The sequence below is a fragment of the Pongo abelii genome, chromosome 7 (assembly GCF_028885655.2).
Source record: "Pongo abelii isolate AG06213 chromosome 7, NHGRI_mPonAbe1-v2.0_pri, whole genome shotgun sequence".
In the NCBI taxonomy this organism is placed as follows: Eukaryota; Metazoa; Chordata; class Mammalia; order Primates; family Hominidae; genus Pongo; species Pongo abelii.
Genome location: NC_071992.2, coordinates 157,164,371 through 157,185,063, shown reverse-complemented (window position 1 = coordinate 157,185,063; position 20,693 = coordinate 157,164,371). Strand labels below are relative to the sequence as shown.

The 20,693-nt window shown below is 40.3% G+C and overlaps 1 protein-coding gene across 34 annotated transcripts in view; it reads left to right on the top strand.

Annotated features, from left to right (window-relative positions):
• PTK2 (protein tyrosine kinase 2) overlaps window positions 1-20,693 on the top strand; it is a 341,630-nt gene that overhangs the window by 233,041 nt on the left and 87,896 nt on the right. For 24 of the 34 annotated variants that reach the window (XM_054518897.2, XM_063726842.1, XM_054518900.2 and 21 more), the window contains 4 exons: window positions 2,788-2,844; window positions 4,715-4,735; window positions 5,844-5,941; window positions 14,858-14,942. In XM_054518897.2, coding sequence (XP_054374872.1) covers window positions 2,788-2,844; window positions 4,715-4,735; window positions 5,844-5,941; window positions 14,858-14,942 — 261 coding nt within the window. Of the gene's footprint in view, window positions 1-2,768; window positions 2,845-4,714; window positions 4,736-5,843; window positions 5,942-14,857; window positions 14,943-20,693 lie in introns of those variants that run through there. The other 10 variants (XM_063726841.1, XM_063726838.1, XM_063726834.1 and 7 more) reach the window with 2 other exon arrangements.

The window sequence follows — 20,693 nt, the reverse complement described above, 5'->3', positions numbered from 1 at the left end:
AAAAAGATTGGCTGAGAGTATCAGCACACAGGAATCCTAAATCCTCAACTGCCAGGTCCCTTTCAGAGAGCCCTCAGAAGAAGCAAAACAATAAGAGGAGCTACTGTTGCTGGATGATCTGTTATGTGTAGGGCACATCTCAACTTTCTGTTGTGTCTCCTGTAATCCTCATAACAATGCTACAAGGTGGATGATGTTATTTTACCCGCGAGGGCACAGATGAAGCATTGCCAGGTGAAGTGACTTTCCAAAGCTCAAGCAGTTTTCCCCAAATGGGCTTGTGTATTTTGTCACATGTATTGCAGCTCTACCATTCACTTCTGCGCTGCTTCACACAGATTAAATCCTTTGCCTCAGTTTCTTAGGGCTATAGCGTTCCTTTACTGATTGCTGCAGTGCATTCATTCTTTTGGTTTAGCATGTGTTTCTTGAGAGACCTTCTCTGTGCTAGGCACTGTTTTAGCTGCTGAGGACACAGTGTTGAGCAAGATACATGAAGGTTCCACTCTGGTGGCTGTTCCATTCTAGAGAGGTGGGCATACAGTTCACAGGAAACAAAATTATATCAGGTTGTTATAGGTAATGAGGAAAATGAGTCAGGGAACATGATTAAGAACAGTGGGATGGGGGCAAATTAGTTTGAGGAGAGGTCTCTGAATAGGTGGCTAAAACCAGAATTGGCTCTAGGCCAGCATAAGCTTTGGTGCATGGTAAAGCCCTCAGTTGGAGGTCACTGCCACTGGTGTTAGCAGCAGCTTTATGCCCTTCTTCATTAAGGCAGTAGACAACTGTCACCTGATAGTCTTGGGCTCTGAACAGGCTTTTAATGAACCTTTGCAGCCATATGAAGCTGTGATGAAAAGTGCAAAACATCTGCTTAGTAACACCATGAGCTACGTGCAGGGTTGTAGAGACTTTTCAGCAGTTTGGATAACAGGGCAGCTGGGGAAGGGAAGCAGAGGTGCAGAGTTTGAGTGGCTCTCTCTCTCCCAAAATCCTGCTGCAGCAGGGCCAACTCATGTGCTTTACTTCTAAAGGCACGTGCTTTATATGAAAGGAAGCAGTGAGGGTGCTAGGGCTGTTGTATGGAAAGGCAGCTTTAGTTGCATTCATTTTCTGAGGAGAGCATCACAAAGTCGAGCGTGTTAAACTATGGAATCAAAAGAGAAATGATTGCAAATGGCCATTTGTGTGGCTTCTGTTGCCTTAGCTGTTAGAGTAGATTCCTCCTCTGCTTAGTCTTCTTTGTTGCAAGTGTGTTAGCAGCTTCCTTCCATCCCCAAATTTTCTTTCACAGGGTGTTTTGATAAGCCATCTTATACAGAAGCAGAGCTATAGGCCTACAGATGCCAATTTACTGTTCTTAGTATTCGCTGAAAACAGATTAAGAGGGAGAAATACAGAAATAAAAGAATGTATGATTTGGAGTCTATTAAAACTTTTTTAATCTTGTGAGTATCCTTATAAACGTATAAGAATAATACAGATTATCTACCTGTCATATAGGACTTAGGAATAGTTTACAAATAATAACTGTCTTAAAGAGAATTGATTTATTGGTGTTATAATCTGCTTCCCCAACTTTTTTTTTTTTTTACTGTAATCACTTTTAATGATGATTACATAATAAGAAGTGAATTCTTCCACTTGTAGATTTGATCTCAGTCATTACCGTAGATGTGGAATGATTGATATCCCAGTAACTGTAAACCATATATATTCTCTATTTTCTTTGAATTCTACACCTTTAATATCTGAATGCAGTGATAAGGCGTCACAGAAGAAAGAACTTGTAGCTTTTAGTTTCATTGGTGTTAAACAAGGATGCTAGATCAAAATATCAAAATAGAGCTCTTTGGAAATGATGCATCACAAAGTCCTGTCCCTGCTTTACTGACTCACAAGAATGGCCCAGCAGTTAAAATCCTTATACATGGAGCAGCTGAAGGTTTTCCTTTTTCCAGAAAGAGAAAAAAAGACAAGGCTAAAGTGATTTTTTCAGTATAGTTGTTACCTCATGAGTGACTGTTTTCTTCAGATGAGTATTTTTAAATTTCCCATTAATATAGTGGTGGACTTTTAAGTTGGTGTATTACCCAAAAAGAGTAGGCAGATACATTGGAACTTCTTGACGTGATCTCAAAAAACCTCATTTTAATATGCTGCTTATTCTCCTTTTTTTCTTTATAGATCTACTCTTTTGACATTAATGCCTAAAATATCTGAGTTTAAAAGTTAGGAAACAAATTCCTGTTGCATTTCTCAACCCTGAGCAAATGGAATGAATTAGCACAGTTAATCTCAAAAATTGGGCTGCCATTTATTTTCTAAAGGTTCCGTTCAGATTATGCTGTCAAGTCTAATTGTTAATAAAATCAGATACTGTGTTTTGTAGATACCAGTCTTATTTGGAGAAAGCCCAGTAGACAACTGTAGTTTTAAACATGTATTTGGTGTAGTTGAGGAAGAGCTTTGCGGTTGGTAGATTGGTTAATTTGAAGCATATACATAGTTGTTTCATGTCGTTCTGTTTTTGACAAGAGCTTTCTGTGTTAGCCCTGTTTGCTCTCCGATAAACAAGTCTGTGTATTATAACGTATTGGACAATGATGTCACTTTTATTTCCATAAATGACTCATGTGTGAGCAAAATTTGAGTAATAGTGTTTTAAGAATATTTCAGCGTAGTAGAGGATTTAAGCAGATCGCTTTGCCTATTTTAATTATATGAAATACCAGGAGGTCAGATGTTTAACCTCTTTCAACATATCTGTTTCTTTTCCTGCAGAAACAGATGATTATGCTGAGATTATAGATGAAGAAGATACTTACACCATGCCCTCAAGTAAGTAAACTTCTGATTTTGTTCTTGCTCAGACTTGACAGATGCCTCCTTGCATTTAAAAGTTATTGATACTTATTGTCTTTTTAGAGCCATTTTTAATACTTCCTTGGGTGCTGAACAGAAATATTCTTTTCAACCTTTACCAGTCTATATTACTTACATATGCCCACTCTGTAAGGTCAGAAGCCTAAAACTCAAATATCTGTAATAATTTTTAGTTACAGGATTTTTGTAATCTTGTTCTCTGGCTCTATCATAATAGAACCTTTATTGATTAGGGTATTTTCTGTCTGTAGAAAATTAGTATTATTGGTTAAGTATATATGTGAATGTCTGTGTATATACATACACAATATATATATACACATATATGTATAATACACATACATACACATACATGTATAACCCATACTTTCACACACATATATTCAAAGATTTGCATTTTCCCCCTTGAAATTGTTTATTCTTTGTTGCCATTGACTAACCAATACAAATAGCTTGTAACCATCGTCAGTCTGTACGCCTCAGGGATGGGAGGTGTGGGGAGAGAAACAGAACTCTTAAAGGACCTTCATACAGCCTGGAAATGTCAAGATTCTGCTTCTCTCTGTGATGTGCAGCTTGGTGATTAAGGAAAATCTTGAAGCCCCAGGTCTCATGTTGGAGTGTATAGTCTCCAGATCTTGAATTAGATAAACTCTTGAAATTTCATTTGCAAAAAAAAATTTATTTCTTAATTTCATTTTCTTATGTTTTTAATGTTCCACACAGTACTGACTTGAGTATAAAAAAAAAAATTAAACCTGCCTTTTAAAGAGTCTTCAGAAGTCTTAGAAATTAACTCAAAATCTGAATGTCCCGATTTCAATAGAGCTATATATATTTGTAAAATAAATGTTATAGGTGCCTTATTCTATTGTATAAATATTCTTGTAAATATTCTTATTTGGATTTTCTGTATACATTGAGGAAGCATTACCAGGATGAAGAGAAACAACCCAGTATTGCCTTTCAAGTGTGCATTGTGCCCTGTGGACCCATGTCCCCTTTCAGGAGCTTCTTGACTAGAGAGTTATTCAAAAGAGGCCAGAGCTGAAACTTGTGTGTACATTTTGATTGCCAGTATCAGTTTGGAAAAATGTTTAAACTTAGGTTTAACTTTTTGGCATGGTGGCTCACATCTGTAATCTCAGCACAGAGATGTAATGTCTCCTTTGGGAGACAGAGGCGGGAGAATTGTTTGAGTCTAAGAGTACGTTACCAACCTAGGTGACATAACAAGATCCTGTCTCTACCAAAAACAAAATAAATTAGGCAGGCGTGGTAGCATGCACCTGTTGTTTCAGCTACTCAGGAGGCTAAGGCGTGAGGATTGCTTGAGCCTGTGAGGTCGAGGCTGCAGTGAGCCCTGATTGCACAACTGCACTTTGGCCTGGGCAACAGAGTGAGACCCTGTCTCAGAAAAACCAAAAAAGAAAAAAAAAACCACCAAAACACTTGTTTACTTTTTTGATTAGCCATATAGTCACTTGTACATTCCTGCAGATAATCCAGTTTTTATTTGTATATTTATTATTTATAGTTGAGCAGTAAATGTCCAACATGGCTTTCATCCATACCTGACAAAAATAAGTTATAGGAACTCGATGAGATAGGAACTTAAAAGCATTGTTTAACTAACATTGAGTTAACTTGAAGATATTTAGTTTTTACTTGTATTTAGTTCTTTAAAATTCATATTTGTGCTTAAAATATTTTAAAAATTAAGTATTATTGAAATATTCTCTTCAAGTTTGTGTTGTTAACCTAATTGCTGTTAGTTATTTCTAAGCAAGGTCTTCAATTTTTTTCTCTCTTAATTGCGATACAGAAAGCTATGGAATAGATGAAGGTAACAGGATTCCTTTAAATTAACTGCATTTGCTTGCAATTGCAACCTATGGAGTGATATGGGATGTTTCAGTTTTTGGTTAACTTATTTTTAAACTATTTGTCATTGGTTTACTCATACTGTTAAATCAATGGAACTACTAGCTAAAGTGATTTTAAAGAGGAAAATAACTATCTAAATTTTGGGTTGGATGTTCTGTGTTTATAATTTGATAAACCAGGGAGAACATGTAAAAATATTTGGCTCTTGGTGTATTTCGTTGGTGATTACACTAGTGGAATATATATGCGAAAACCTATGGAGATGAGTTTCTTACCTGAAATAAATCAAAATACCAAGTAGCTAAATGGGTTATAATTGAATCTATCACATTCCTAATGGGCATTTTCTTTCCATGTGCCTCAAAAACCTACTGAATAATCGATTTTGTATATTACAATAACAGTATATTAATTTGAGGCACATAGTCTCGAAAGTATAAAGTATTTATGATTTATAATGTTGATATGTCCAACCTTGATTCTGAGTCATCTAATTTTGAAATTAGGTTTGAGAAACTACCTCTTTAAACTCTTTTAGCTCCATGAGTAATATAGAGATAGGATTATCATGAAGTGGAAAACTCTTAAACTTTCAAAACATAAAGTTTACTTATGATATAATTTTATGTTGTGTTCATATTTACAAACTGTAGTTATTTGTAAAATAATTGCTTTAATAACTGTGCTTTTATAGCCTTCATATATTAATACCTAAACTAATAGTTCTTAATAGTTAAGCATATAATTTAATAGTTGGGGCAATTATTTAGAAAACTATCAAATAGATATAAAATAAATCAGAAATTTAAAAACTCCTGGGAACAACATGAAAAATATCTACCTTTAGTAGAACTCATTGTTTCGGTAGTTCTTCTAATACCATAACTAATTACATGAATTCCTATTAAAATATTGTTTAAGAGAATTCCACTGTGTTAAAAGCATTTTCATAGATTGATGTGCCACAGATGAAATTTTACTTATGGATGATCAAGAAATACGTCAAGTGTTATTTCTACATTTGGAATATCTTACTTAGGTATTGATGTGTGGATTATGTTTTACAGCCAGGGATTATGAGATTCAAAGAGAAAGAATAGAACTTGGACGATGTATTGGAGAAGGCCAATTTGGAGATGTACATCAAGGCGTTTATATGAGTCCAGTAAGTCTTTTAAGACTACCAAACAACTAGACTAATTTTGACTATTTAAGTTTAAATTGCTTTTGTTTGTCTTCATGAGTCCTTAGTTCTTCTAGGTATTAATATTTACAGGTGTCTTTTATAAAGCTCTTCATAAATGTCAACTTATACTTGGCATATTCAGAAACCAAAAAATGGCAACATTAGCTCCTACAAGGCCGGGCCTGTCTTTTATTCATTTTAATCTTTCAGCCTTTGTCATCAGTAATAGTTTTTATAGGTGACTGTTCTTTGGATGGAGTTAGCAAATCAGATGAGAGTGAGAAACAGCCAGTATACCTGTTCACCCGCATTTTTGAGAAAGAAATGTTAATTTGCCCCAGTTTACCCTCCGGAAAAGATCAATAAATTTTAAAAATGATTGCTTTAATAATAGCTTGATGAGGTATCATTTGCTTGCTGTGAAGTTCACTCTTTTGAAGTGTACAATTCAGTGCTTTTCAGTATATTCACAAAGTTGTGCAGCTATCACCACTGTCAATTGGAACATTTTCTTCACCTCAAAAAGAAACTTTATACCCATTAACAGTCACTTCCCATTCCACCCTTCCCCAGCCTTTGGCAGCCACTCATCCACTTTCTGTATGTATAGATTTGTATATTCTGGACGTTTTGTATAAATGAAACATATACTATATGGGTTTTTTATTATTGGCTTCTTTCACTTAGCATAATATTTTTAAGGTTCATCCATGTTGTAGTATGTGTTAGTACTTCATTCCTTTTTATTGCCAAATAATACTCTTTTGTATAGATATAGACCACCTTTTGTTTATCCATTCATCAGTTGATGAATATTTGGGTTGTTTCCACTTTTTGACTATTAAAATGTTTCTGTGAACATTCATAAATGAGTTTTTCTGTGGATATATATATATGTATATATATGTGTGTGTGTATATATATGTGTGTGTATATGTGTGTGTGTGTGTATATATATATTTTTGTTGTTGTTGTTGTTTGTTTGTTTTGGTGAGACGGAGTCTTGCTCTGTCGCCAGGCTGGAGTGCAGTGGTGTGTTCTCAGCTTACTGCAACCTCCGCCTTCCAGGTTCAAGTGATTCTTCTGCCTCAGCCTCCTGAGCAGCTGGGACTACAGGCGCGCTCCACCACGCCCAGCTAATTTTTGTTTTTTTTTAGTAGAGACGGGGTTTCACCATGTTGGCCAGGATGGTCTCGATCTCTTGACCTTGTGATCCGCCTGCCTCGGCCTCCCAAAGTGCTGGGATTACAGGTGTGAGCCATCGTGCCTGGCCCTGGATATATGTTTTTAGTTCTCTTAGTGGAATTGCTTCATCATATGGTAACTATTTGTGTGTGTGTGTGTGTGTGTGTGTGTGTGTGTGTGTGTGTGTGTGTGTTTATGTATGAGGGAGAGAGAGAGAGAGTCTTGCTCTGTCAGTCAGGCTGGAGTGCAGTGACGCAATCATGGCTCACCGTGGCCTCAACTTTCTGGACTCAAGTTATCCTCCCCGTGACTAGGACTACAGGCAAGCACCACCACACATAGCTAATTTAATTTTTTTTTGTAGAGACAGCGCCTCTCTACATTTCCCAAGCTAGTCTCAAACTCCTGGACTCAGGTGATCCTCCTGTCTTGACCTCCCAAAGTGCTGGGATTGCAGGCATGAGCCACTGAGCCAGCCAACATTTTCTTTCTTTTTCTTTTTCTTTTTTTTTTTTTTTTTAGGACAGGGTCTTACTCTGTCACCAAGGAAGTACAGTGGTACAATCATGGCTCTCTGCAGCCTCAACCTCCCAGGCTCAAGTGGTCCTCCCACCTCAGCCTACCAAGTAGCTGGGACTAGAAGTGTGTGCCATCATTCCCAGCTAATTATTTTATTTTTTTTAGAGACAGGGTCCCATGATGTTGCCCAGGCTGGAATGTTTAACTTTTTGATGAACTGCCAAAATGATTTCCAACACAGCTGTACCATTTTATATTACTAGCAGCAGCATATAAGACTGCAAATCTCCACATTTTCACCAGCATTTGTTATTGCATGTCTTTTTAAATTAGATTGGTGATTTCTTAAATGACATTTTAGACTAATAGTACAAACATGTGCTGTGTGTAACGATGGGGATACTTTCTGACAAACGCATCATTAGGCGATTTCATGATCGTGCAAACATTACACGGTATACTTACACAAACTTAGATGGTCTAGCCTACTACACATCTAGGCTATATAATATAGCCTGTTGCTCCTAGGCTACAAACGTGTACGGCATGTTACTGTACTGAATACTGTGGGCAGTTGTAGCACATGGTATTTGCATATCTAAATATAGAAAAAGTACTGTAAAAATACAGTATAAAGTACAAAATAATGGTACACTCATATAGGGCACTTACCATGAATGGAGTTTGCAGGACTAGGAGTTACTCTGGGTGAGTAAATGTGGAGGCCTAGATTATGACTGTACACTACTATAGGCTATAAACACTGTACACTTTGGCTACATTAAATTTATCTTAAAAACTTTTTAATACTAAATTAACCTTAGGTTATTGTAACCTTTTTACATCATGAACCTTTTAAGCTTTTTTCTATTTAAATTTTTTTAACTTTTTAAACTTTTTTCTTAACTAAGACACAAACACATACATTAGGCTAGGCCTACACAGGGTCGAGATCATCCATATCACTGTCTTCGACCTCCACACCTTGTCCCACTGGAAGGTCCTCAGAGGCAGTAATGTGCATGGAGATGTCATCTCCTAGGGCAACAATGCCTCCTTCTGGATACCTGCGAAAGGCCCTGCTTGAGGCTGTTTTACAGTTAACTAGTTTTTGTTTTGTTTTGTTTTGTTTTATAAGTAGAAGGGGCTGGTGCTGTGGCTCATGACTGTAATCTCAGCACTTTGGAGACTGAGGCAGGAAGATCACTCAAACCCAGGAGTTCAATACCAGCCTGGGCAACTTAGTAAGACCCTGTCTCAAACAAAAATTTAAAAATTAACCTGGCCTGGTGGCGCACACCTGTAGTCTCAGCTACTTGGGAGGCTGAGGGAAGATCACTTGAGCCCAGGAGGTCAAGGCTGCAATAAGTCTTGTTCACACCACTGCACTCCAGCCTGGACAACAGAGTGAGACTCTGCCTCTAAAAAATAAATAAGTAGGAGTACACTCTAAGATAACAATTAAAAGTGTAGTATATTAGAAAAAAAGAAAAACAAAGTATGGTAAATACACAAACCTGTCACATAGTCGTTTATTATGATTATCATGTATTAATCACTGTACATAATTGTATGTACTATACTTTTATATGACTGGAGTACAGTAAATTTGTTTACACCAGCATCACCATGATCACATAAGAAATTTGATTTCTGTGATGTCACTAGGCAGTAGGAATTTTTCAGCTTCTTTATAATCTTATGAGACCACTGTAGTATATGTGGTCCATCATTGACCAAAATGTTACTTTGTGGCACGTGACATGCTTGCTCAAGAAACTGTCTTTGAACTAGAATAGTAGCAGGTGAACAGAGATGGCTCTAATAAAGTTACAGTAACAGAGAAAATTGACTCTTATTTTATACCCCTGCTTGGAAACTGCAAATGACCATTTTTTTCCTCAGTAACTCCGTGTTTACGCATTTTTTAATGTCCTTTACACGTGTACTAGTGATGCTCTGAGCATTACTTTTATAACCCAAAAGTTATGAAAGGGCTTTTTTTATCAAAGATAACAGATAATTGCCACCAGTAAACTAACCAAATTAGTTCAGTTTTGAAAGCCTTTACTCTTGTGCTTATATCAAATTATATAATTTGTTATGTATTTTTTGCTGTTTTTTACTCCTTTTTGAATTTTTTTAACTATGGGTGTATTATCTGTATTCCACAGTCTCTTAATTCTGCCCTTTGAGGCAAAGTGGAGTAGAAGGAGCAATGGATGCAAATTTAGTGAAAAACAAACAAACAAACAAACAAATTTAGATCTGGCTCTGCCTCAGTTTGAGATTGGGGGAGATAAGGTGACTGCATTACTGGAAATTAACTAAATTATCTCTGAGCTTCCTATAATCTCCAAAATTCCTGATAGGTAAGCATTCTAAAGTTCCCAGAGTAACATGACTTAAACACAGCTAATAGCAGGGTTAGTGGACTTTATTTCATTCACTTTTAAAATACATAATCCATTTTAGTTGTGAAAATACAAGATAATTTTTTAAAATAGCCATAATCTAAATTTAATTTTTTTTTTTTTGAGACGGAGTCTCACTCTGTCGCCCAGGCTGGAGTGCAGTGGCGCGATCTCGGCTCAATGCAAGCTCCGCCTACTGGGTTCACACCATTCTCCTGCCTCAGCCTCCCGAGTAGCTGGGACTACAAGCACCCACCACCACGCCTGGCTAATTTTTTGTATTTTTAGTAGAGACGGGGTTTCAACGGGTTAGCCAGGATGGTCTCGATCTCCTGACATCATGATTCGCCTGCCTCAGCCTCCCAAAGTGCTGGGATTACAGGCATGAGCCACCGCGCCCAGCCTTTTTTTTTTTTTTTTTTTTTGAGACAGAGTTTCGCTCTTGTTGCCCATGCTGGAGTGCAATGGTGCAATCTCAGCTCGCCGCAACCTCTGCCTCCTGGGTTCAAGCGATTCTTCTGCCCCAGCCTCCCAAGTAGCTGGGATTACAGGCATGTGCCACCACACCCGGCTAATTTTGTATTTTTAGTAGAGATGGGGTTTCTTCATGTTGTTCAGGCTGGTCTTGAACTCCTGACCTCAGGTGATCTGCCCATCTCGGCCTCCTGAAGTGCTGGGATTACAGGCGTGAGCCACTGCGCCTGGCCCATAATCTAATGTTTACTAAATGTTTGTTGAATGAATTCCAGTCCCCAAGGATTCACATTTTGTTAAATATCTTTTTTTTTTTTTTTTTGAGATGGAGCCTTGCTCTGTTGCTCAGGCTGGAGTGCAGTGGTGTGATCTCCGATCACTGCAACCTCCGCCTCCTGGGTTCAGGCGATTCTCCTGCCTCAGCCTCCCGACTAGCTGGGATTACAGGCACACACCATCACACCCGGCTAGTTTTTGTATTTCTAGTAGAGACAGGGTTTCGCCATGTTGCTAGGCTTGTCTAAACTCCTGACCTCAAGTGACCCACCTGCCTCGGCCTCCCAGTGTGCTGGGATTACAGATGTGAGCCACCATGCCCGGCCTGTTAAATTTCTTTCTTGTGTATATTGTTTATGTTTGTTTTGTTTTTAATGTGGGAGTCTAATTTTATAGTGCAAAGCAGTCTGTTCATTTCTCTTAAGTTTCTATTATAAATCCTTTTTCTAGAACATGTTCTTTAGTATTCTATAAAATCAAATAATATTTTATCAAGCATTCTTGATAACTGGTCAAAATGTAACGTGGCATAAATTTCATGGGCAAGGACCAACCATTGGATACTTTATTTAAGATTCAGTTAATTCTTTGAGCAATTTTGTAATCATTTTCTGCTCTGTGACAGCTACTGTTTCTAGGTGGTGGGGGGATATAACTTAATTCTACCCAAGGCACAAGTTGACAAGCAAAAAAGACATACACTAAATCCCAGGAGGGTCTGAGAAAAACAATGCATGGAAAATGGGAGGTCAAGATGCTGTTCCACATGGGATGGTCAGAAAGAACTTCTGACAAGACGTGTTAGCAGAGCTTTGAAGTAAGACAGGGAGTGGAGCTTGAGCATTCTCATGGGGAAGCCTGTTCTAGGCAGAAGGAACAGCCAGTGCAAAGGCTATGAGGTGGGGCAGGACAGTACACCACCAGGAGGTCAGTGTGGCCGCAGAGTAGAGGGATAGGAAACAAAGGGAAGGCAAAAGGAAACCTTTTGGAGGCTAGGAGAGCCACCAGGGGGCATGTGTGGGGCTGTGTGAACCTTGAGGTAAGAATTTTGACCTTCATTCTGAGAGTCAGTAAACAGGAAGTTTATCTGATTGGCACACATTTTTTTCTTTATTAGGCAAGATTATCAGGCTTGTTTTTTCTTTTCTTCAAGCACCTGCTGATCACTGGCACATTCTCTCATTATTATTCCCAGCCTTAAAATCCATTATTAAATCTAATTTTCTCTTAATTCATCCTAGAATAGCTTTTTTCTACATTTATTTGTTAAGATATTTTAAACATCTACTAGCTGTTATTAATTCAGAGCCTAATCATGCATCCCTTGTCCAGGCATAGTGGCCACAGGGTGGTATTTTCATTGAACAATGAAAAACTTCTCTTTTCCCTAAATATTGCCTGTATTTTACAGAAGATTTTTAAAATCTATTTTGAGTAATTACCAATTAGTAACTTTTTAGTTTTTGGAAAAAACCCTTTGCACATGTTCTGGTCTTTTTGAACAGACCCATTCTCCAGCAGTCCGATCTCTGTAACTGGCCCTTATAACAGTTCAGCATTCCCCAGACCTCTGCTGTACACTTTAGGGGCCACTAGCCACATGTCCTATTCACCATACCGAAGGCTGAGCCTCATAATCTACTTATGTGTGGCATTTTGTATATTTGCCAGCTATGGAATGTTACGCTTAGCATTCATTTGAAACCCTAGGTCTTTAAAGAGCAGTATTACGTTTGCATTTCCTTAGACTGTCTTAATAAAGCACCATGCTTACTGAGTATTTGATTAGTTGACAGGATTAATGATGGTTTTAAGGTCTTATGGAAGATTTTGTTGCTCTGATCGTCTATAAAATGGACATTTTCTGTCAGTTGTACAGTATACCAACCATACAGTTTTCTCGTATACCTGTTACTTGCAGCCAGCCCCATATTTAGCTAGAAAAAGAATTCATGGTCATGGTCCTAAAGAAGTATACAGTCTAATTAAGGAAGACAAGACTAACTCATTCAAAGCAAAGTGGTTATATTTTAGCACAGATATGGTTAATGACTCTAAGGTTGTAAACTCAAACATTTAGTAGATAGGTATTCTGTGCTCTTGTTCACATTCTGTGTGAGCCAACTACTCTGTCCTCCAAGGGCCATGTCACCATTACCACCTGAACCCCTTCCTTGAGGCGTCTGGCACATGGGCATGCCTCCTCCGGAGGTGAAGAAAGGGACTGCAGTCCCTGAGTCGATGATACAGTTCTCTTACCATTCAAATTTCTCTTGTTTGAAAATGTTTTATTTCCTGGAAACATAGAGTATACAATTAGTGTGAAGTCTAAAATAAATAAAGGTATTTAAGGTATTTTGAAAATATGCAACAGCTAACTTGTTAAGCAAAACACAATTTAAGGTATTTTTAAAATACGACACATCTAACTTATTAATGAGCACTTCATTTAAAAGAAAGATATTAATAGCATTAATTAATTCTACAGATCTTTACTGAGCATATAGTATGCATCAGTGCTATACTAATGGGGATTTTTTGACAAAACAGGCAAGTTACCTGCTGTCTTGTAACTTACATTTTAGTGATGGAGAATAGACAGTAGTTATGTAAATGACAGTATTATCTCTGTGTTATGTATAATTATAATATGTAAAATGATATAACGTGAAAGACAATAGTAAGTGTGCATAATGACTTTTTGGCTTTCAGAGCAACACATTTTCTTGGTTTGTCTCCTGCCTTCCTGGTCTCCTTTGACATTTTCCACTCTTCTCCCTGACCTCTTCATGTTGGAGAGCTTCAAAGCACAGTCCTTGGACCTCTCTCATCTCCCTTGGTGATTTCGTCCAGTCACATGGGCTAGGCTACTTCTGGATTTGTATGTCCAGTTCAGATTTCTTTCTTGAACGCCAGTCACAGTATCCTGCTGGTCACTTCACCTGTGTGACTTGGCTATCTTACTGACATCTCAAGCTTATTACATCCCAAGCCGAGCTTCTGATCTTCCCCTTCCATCTTGTCAGTTTTTCTGGTCAAAAAGCTGAACTTGACTCTCTCACACCTGCATCATGAGCCACCTTTGCCCTAGCTTCAGAGTATAGCCAGAAACTCAGCCCTTCTCTCCACCTCCACTGCTACCATGTTTGTCCAAGCCACCATCACCTGTCACCTGGGGTACTGTGGTAGCTACCCGCAGAACTCCCTGTGTCTCTAACCTTGCCTCTGTGCAGCCATTTCTCAGTACCACAGCAGAATGCTCCTTCAAAATTTTGGGTCAGGCCATGGTACTCCAATGTCCAAACCCTACCTTGGCTCTACATTTCACTTGAGTAAAAGGCGCATCTTTCTATTGGCCTTGAAGGCCCTGTGTGGTCTGACCCCTCCTTTCCTCTCTGACTCTCATCTTCACCCTCCTACCTTCCACTCTCTGTGCCAGCCTCACTGGCTTGCTCATGTTCCTTGAGCACGCTGTGCACTGTTCCCTGCTGTTCCTTAGCCAGCTCCCTCTCCTTCCTCCTTTAGTTTTTTTGCTCTTGTCTCATCTGCTCAGTGAGGTCCCCCTCATACAGCAGCCAGCCTCCATCCCTGTCTCCATATCCTGATCTGCTCTCTCCCTTTTCTGTAACATGGTTACCTTCTAATATACTATGTAATTAATTCTTTATTTATTGTCTGTGTTCCTCACTGGAGTGTAAGTGTGACAGGTACAGGGACTGCTGCCTCTGCTGTTCATCAGTGTATCCTAAGCACTTAGAATAGTACCAGCCACCTGGTGTATCTTTAACGCATGTTTGTAGATGAATGAATAAATGATTTGCTGTAATGTTTCATGTGCATGACCATTTTTCTCAGGGGATTTTATACTGAGTGTTTTTAAGTATTCCTCTCATTCTTGAGATTTTGCCTTTCTGATTCTGTCTGGTCCATAACCCACATAGTTGCAAAACAGACAGCTTTTCATGAATCGATTAATATAGCAAACCTTTTTGCATGTGTGTGTGATTCTATAATTTCCCTAACACAGGAGAATCCAGCTTTGGCGGTTGCAATTAAAACATGTAAAAACTGTACTTCGGACAGCGTGAGAGAGAAATTTCTTCAAGAAGCCTGTAAGTGTCTAGAAATTTCTGTGGAACTCCATGTGACTTTCTTTCTGTGAAATCCAAACTGTCTCTGAAGAAATAAGAAAAATAATGTTTTGACTTATAGGAGACAACAATGTTTATTATTTTGCCTTGCAAATTAATGTCTAAATTTGTACAAGCACCTATCTACAGATTTTTCCAGGTAAACCGTCATGTTTTATGTGTAAAGGTAGATTGATGTGCATTTACTTTATAGTTTGGTACTTGGGCCATTACACATCTTTGCACTGGAATTGGTGCAGATATATAAGTGATCCTAATCTTGATGCTGCCCAGACCCTGGGAATGCAGAGGTGAGCATGACACACACAGTCCCTGCCCTGGTGGAGCTCATAGACTAGTGAAGGAATAGGGCTCTATGACCATTCCCCTTGTCCTGCTACAAAATCAGAACAAATCACCCAGGCTGGGCACGGTAGCTCACACCTGTAATCCTAGCACTTTGGGAGGGCAAGGCAGGCAGATCACCTGAGGTCAGGAGTTTGAGACCAGCCTGGCCAACATGGTGAAACAGTCTTCTACTAAAAATACAAAAAATTAGCCGTGCATGGTGGCACGCACCTGTAGTCCCAGCTACTCGGGATACTGAGGCAGGAGAATAGCTTGAACCCCAGAGAGGGAGGTTGCAGTAAGCCGAGATAGTGACAGTGCACTCCAGCCTGGGCAATAGAGCAATCTCTGCCTCAAAAAAAAAAAAGAAAAAGAACAAATCACCAAAAAGAGGCCAGGTGTGGTGGCTCATGCCTGTAATCCCAGTACTTTGGGAGGCCAAGGTGAGAGGATTGCTTGAGACCAGCCTGGGCAACATGGTGAAACCCCGTCTCTATGAAAAAATTTAAAAATTAAAAAAATTAGCTGGTCATGGTGGCACATGCCTGTAGTCCCAGCTACTTAGGAAGCTGAGATGGGAGGATCACTTGAGCCTGGGAGGCCCATGTAGCAGCGAGCTAAGATCACGCCATTGCACTCCAGCCTAAGTGACTGAATGAGACCCTGTCTCCAAAAAGCAAAACAAAAGAAAACTTCACGCAAGAAGAGACCTCAGGAAAGGACTCTTCTGACGGCTTCCCAGGTGACTTTAGCTAGAAACACTTAGCTTTTTTTTTGAGGCAGGGTCTCTCTCGGGTCTCGCTGTGTCACCTCCTGGACTCAAGGGATCCTCCCATCTCAGGGCTGCAAATACCTGGTACTACAGATGCGTGCCACCATGTCCAGCTAATTTTTTGTATTTTTGTTTGTTTTTTTGTTTTTTGTTTTTGTTTTTGTTTTTGGAGAGACAGGTTTTTGCTGTTTCCCAGGCTGTTCTAAAGTTCTAGGCTCTGCCTGCATCAGCCTCCCAGGGAGCTGGGATTACAGGCGTGAGCCACTGTGCCCAGCCCTTAGAAATAATTTTCTCCACCTCCATTCCTCTGACTCTTGGTTTGTGCCTCCTCTGAAGAAGCTACCTTGAGTGAGCTCTGCATGAATAGGTCTTCTTTCCCAAATGTAAGCTCTTAAAGAGCAAGGATCTTGTCCACATCAAGCTCTTCCTTACCTGCCCTCAAGCGGTGATGTTCTTCTTCCTCCTTTCCTATGGTTTGCCTCTTCTCATGCTTCAGGCCCCAGCTTAAACATTACCTCCAATAGAGAACCTTTTTCTGACCACCATATTTAAAGTCTCCCCTTAGTATTTTTTGTCACACAAGACTAGTTCTTTTTCTTCCTAATGATTCCTAATTAAAGCTACATTGTTTACAAATGATTATTGCCTGTCTCTTTCTCTCTTCCTCTAGGCCTTAAGCTCCCTGGGGATAAGGACCATGTTTGTTTTGCTCACCACTCCATACTCAGTGTCCTGCACACTACTTGACACCTAGAGAACATCTGGTAGATGTTTGTCATTCTGGTGTCCTTCATTATGTGTGCATCAAATGAATGCCTTCTGTTTTCCATTGTAGTAAATACCACCCAACAGTCCAATAAATTAATAATTCATAGAGTAAGCCATGTGGTGACTACATTAATTAAGTCTCAGTACATCCTTAATCCTATTCCTGAATCTTTGACTTAAGTACAAGAGAAGGCCTGGCCAATGACTTCTGTCTTGACTAGTTCATTTCTACATAGCACCTAGGCCAAGAAAACAGACCACATCAGTCATCATCACCCAACACCATGTCTGTCTTACCTTTGCTAGTATTCTTGTGCATTTTATATTTTCAAAAATGAAAATTTTAAAAATTGGTTATCTTTTCCTAAAATTCTGAACAGTTACTGTGTTGTGATTTTGTAGGACTTTGGAATTGTCATTACAAAAATCAGTTATATAGTTTTATAGGAGTAGTCAAGTCGGACTCATGTTGTTTTCTTCTTTGAGAGGGTTACTCAGCAGTTATTTCAGGGAAACTTGATAGATGTAGTGTATCTAAACTTCTGTAGGGCTTTACCAGGCTATATATAAGAGAAAAAATATGGCCTCGATCAGGAATTGTTAAACTTTTTCTTTAAAGGGCCATATAGTACATATTTTAGGTTCTGCAGGCTATGCAGCCTCTGTCCCAAGTATTCAGCTCTGTCATTGTACATCCACAGACAGGACAGAAAAGAAGGAGCAAGAATATGTTCCAGTAAAACTTTATTTACAAAAGCAGATGGCAGCCCCTGGGCCTTAGCTTTCTGCCCCAGATGGGTAAATAACAAGGGAAACTATTCTATGTGTTGATTTTTAGTTCAGTTTGGGTAGAGTTTCCTAGTGGCCACAAGACTCTCTTAGCCTTGTGCTGTTTTGTATTTCTAATAATTACTTCTGAGGAAATATGAAAGGCTTGATAATTATATGTGAGAATAACATAAAACCAAAAGTTATAATAAATAGTTACTTATAGTAAATTGAAAGTACGGTTGTGAATATGCTGGGTGCCTGAGTGTTTATCCAAAAATATCACGGTATAAGCAATGAACTGAATGTGACAAGGTGAGATTTAATTATATGTTCTGGATTATATGCTGGGTGTTTACATTATATGGGTTTTTGTTAGTGATGTTTGTTGAAAAAAACTACTAGGTCCTGTTCTTGGAATATGAGGGAAAACTTGTAAAACACATAAGTGAGCTAGACAGAACACCCACTAATATTGTTCTGCCCATTTCAAAGTCTTTCACAATTTTTCCTCACAATGGGCGATACCAGCTATTCTGTAACATGTTGGCAATATTACATGTTGATCATATTTTTAAAATTACTTCTGTTATTCTAATTTCCTTGCTTGGCATCAGAATTATTTTTCCCCATTTTTATAGTCTGTGAAATCAGGTGTTTTTGGACCCACTGGACCAGGTCACCTTTAAAATCACTTCCAGTTTTGAGATCCTATAGTTCTGTGAAGTCTGTCCTGTGTCTTACTAATCCTAGTATACTGTACAAGTAACCTTCTTAACCCTGCTACTAGAAATTATAAATGCACACACCTTAACATACATGTTCACACACAGATACGTATGTCTATGTGCAGTGTCCTCTTAGTCATCTTGGCTCAATTAGGCAAACTCACGTTACTGCCATAGGCCACATTTAGCCTCAGACTCTCCTGAGAGCAGTACAGGACCATAAACAAAGTATGCCAGAAAGGCAGCAGCTGGCATTTCTCTCACGTGAAAGTCCTCACGGCTGTCCTGGAAACTTTTTTTTTTTTTTTTTTTGAGACAGAGTCTCAGTCTGTCGCCCAGGCTGGATGGAGTGCAGTGACCCAATCCTGGCTCACTGCAACATCCGCCTCCCAGGCTCAAGTGAGTCTGCTGCCTCAGCCTCCTAAGTAGCTGGGACTACAGGCGCACACCACCACGCCCAGCTAATTTTGTATTTTTAGTAAAGATGGGGTTTCACCATGTTGGCCAGGCTGGTTTCAAACTCCTGACCTCAGGTGATCCGCCCACCTCAGCCTCCCAAAGTGCTGGGATTACAGGCATCAGCCACCATGCCCAGCAGAAAGTCTTTTTTAGGGCCCTGAAAGCAACCAGTTAAATTTAAGAGGACAGGACCACAGTGGTGGATGCAGGAACCATTTATGTCTAAGATAGAAATCCTGTGTGAGTGCCCCACGGGTTGTGGCTTCCAGGGCCTTGCAAGGAACACACCCAGTTACCATAGTCTCCACACTCAGGGCAGCTTCTAGCTATAGCTTTCCACCAGGTATTTTTAATCCCATTTCACCTCCTCCCCCAGCAATTCACCAGGCAGGAGTGATTTTTACTGTAAAGATGGTTGCTTAGTAAATGAATTACACACTCCTACTTACCAGATTTCTAGAGGAAAACCTAGGAAGCTAGCCCAAGGTCACGTCTGTCCATAGGAAAAAAGAAATGGTCTTAGTCTTCTTTCTTCTCCTCCCCTTCTTCCTCCTCCTTCCTTCCTCCCCCTCTGCGTCCTTCCTTCTTCACCCTCCTCCTCCTTCCTTCCTCCCTCTCCTCCTTCCTTCCTCCCCCTCCTCCTTCCTTCCTCCCCCTCCTCCTTCCTCCTCCTCCTCCCCTTCCTTCTCCCATTCCTTCTCCCCCTCCCCTTCCTTCTCCCCTTCCTTCTCCCCCTCCCCTTCCTTCTCCCCTTCCTTCTCCCCTTCCTCCCCCTCCTCTTCCTCCTCCCCCTCTTCCTCTCCCCTTCCTCCTCCTCCCCCTCTTCCTCTCCCCTTCCTCCTCCTCCCCTTCCCCCTCCTCCCCTTCCCTCTCCCCTTCCTCCTCCTCCTCTTCAGCCTCCCCTTCCTTCTCCTCCTCCTCTTCCCCCTCCCCTTCCTCTTCCCCCTCCTCTTCCTCTTCCCCCTCCTCTTCCTTCTCCCCCTCTTCCTCTCCCCTTCCTCCTCCTCTTCCCCCTCCCGTTCCTCCTCTTCCCCTTCCCCTTCCTCCTCCTCCTCTTCAGCCTCCCCTTCCTTCTCCTCCTTCTCTTCCCCCTCCCCTTCCTCCTCTTCCCCCTCCCCTCCTTCCTCTTCCCCCTCCCCTTCCTCCTCTTCTTCCCCCTCCTCTTCCTCCCCCTCCTCTTCCCCCTCCTCTTCTTCCCCCTCCTCTTCCTCCCCCTCCTCTTCCTCCCCCTCCTCTTCCTCCTCCTCCTCTTCCCCCTCCTCTTCCTCCTCCCCCTCCTCTTCCTCCTCCCCCTCCTCTTCCCCCTCCTCCTCTTCCCCTTCCTCTTCCTCCTCCTCTTCCCCCTCCTCTTCTCCCTCCTCTTTCTTCTCCTCCTCCTCCCCTTCCTTCATTCTTCTTCTTCCCCCCTGCCACATATGCAGAAGGAAAGAAGGATTTTTCTTAGAGGTTGTCTTACACCTCAATAGTAGGACATACCTTTTTGTGCCAATTTATGCCCATTTGTGAGCTGAACTGACCTGTGGAATTGAGTTTTAAAGTTCCCCTATTGCCAGCCTTATGTCTTAATTGAATTAATCTTCAGAAAAGCTGAAAGAGTTTTCAAAAGAATAACTAGGCCGGGTGCGGTGGCTCACGCCTGTAATCCCAGCACTTTAGGAGGCCGAGGCAGGTAGATCATGAGGTCAAGAGATCGAGACCATCCTGGCCAACATGGTGAAATCCCATCTCTACTAAAAATACAAAAAATTAGCCGGGCGTGGTGGCGGGCGCCTGTAGTCCCAGCTACTCGGGAGGCTGAGGCAGGAGAATCACTTGAACCCAGGAGGTGGAGGTTGCAATGAGCCGAGATTGCACCACTGCACTCCAGCCTGGTGACAGAACGAGACTCCA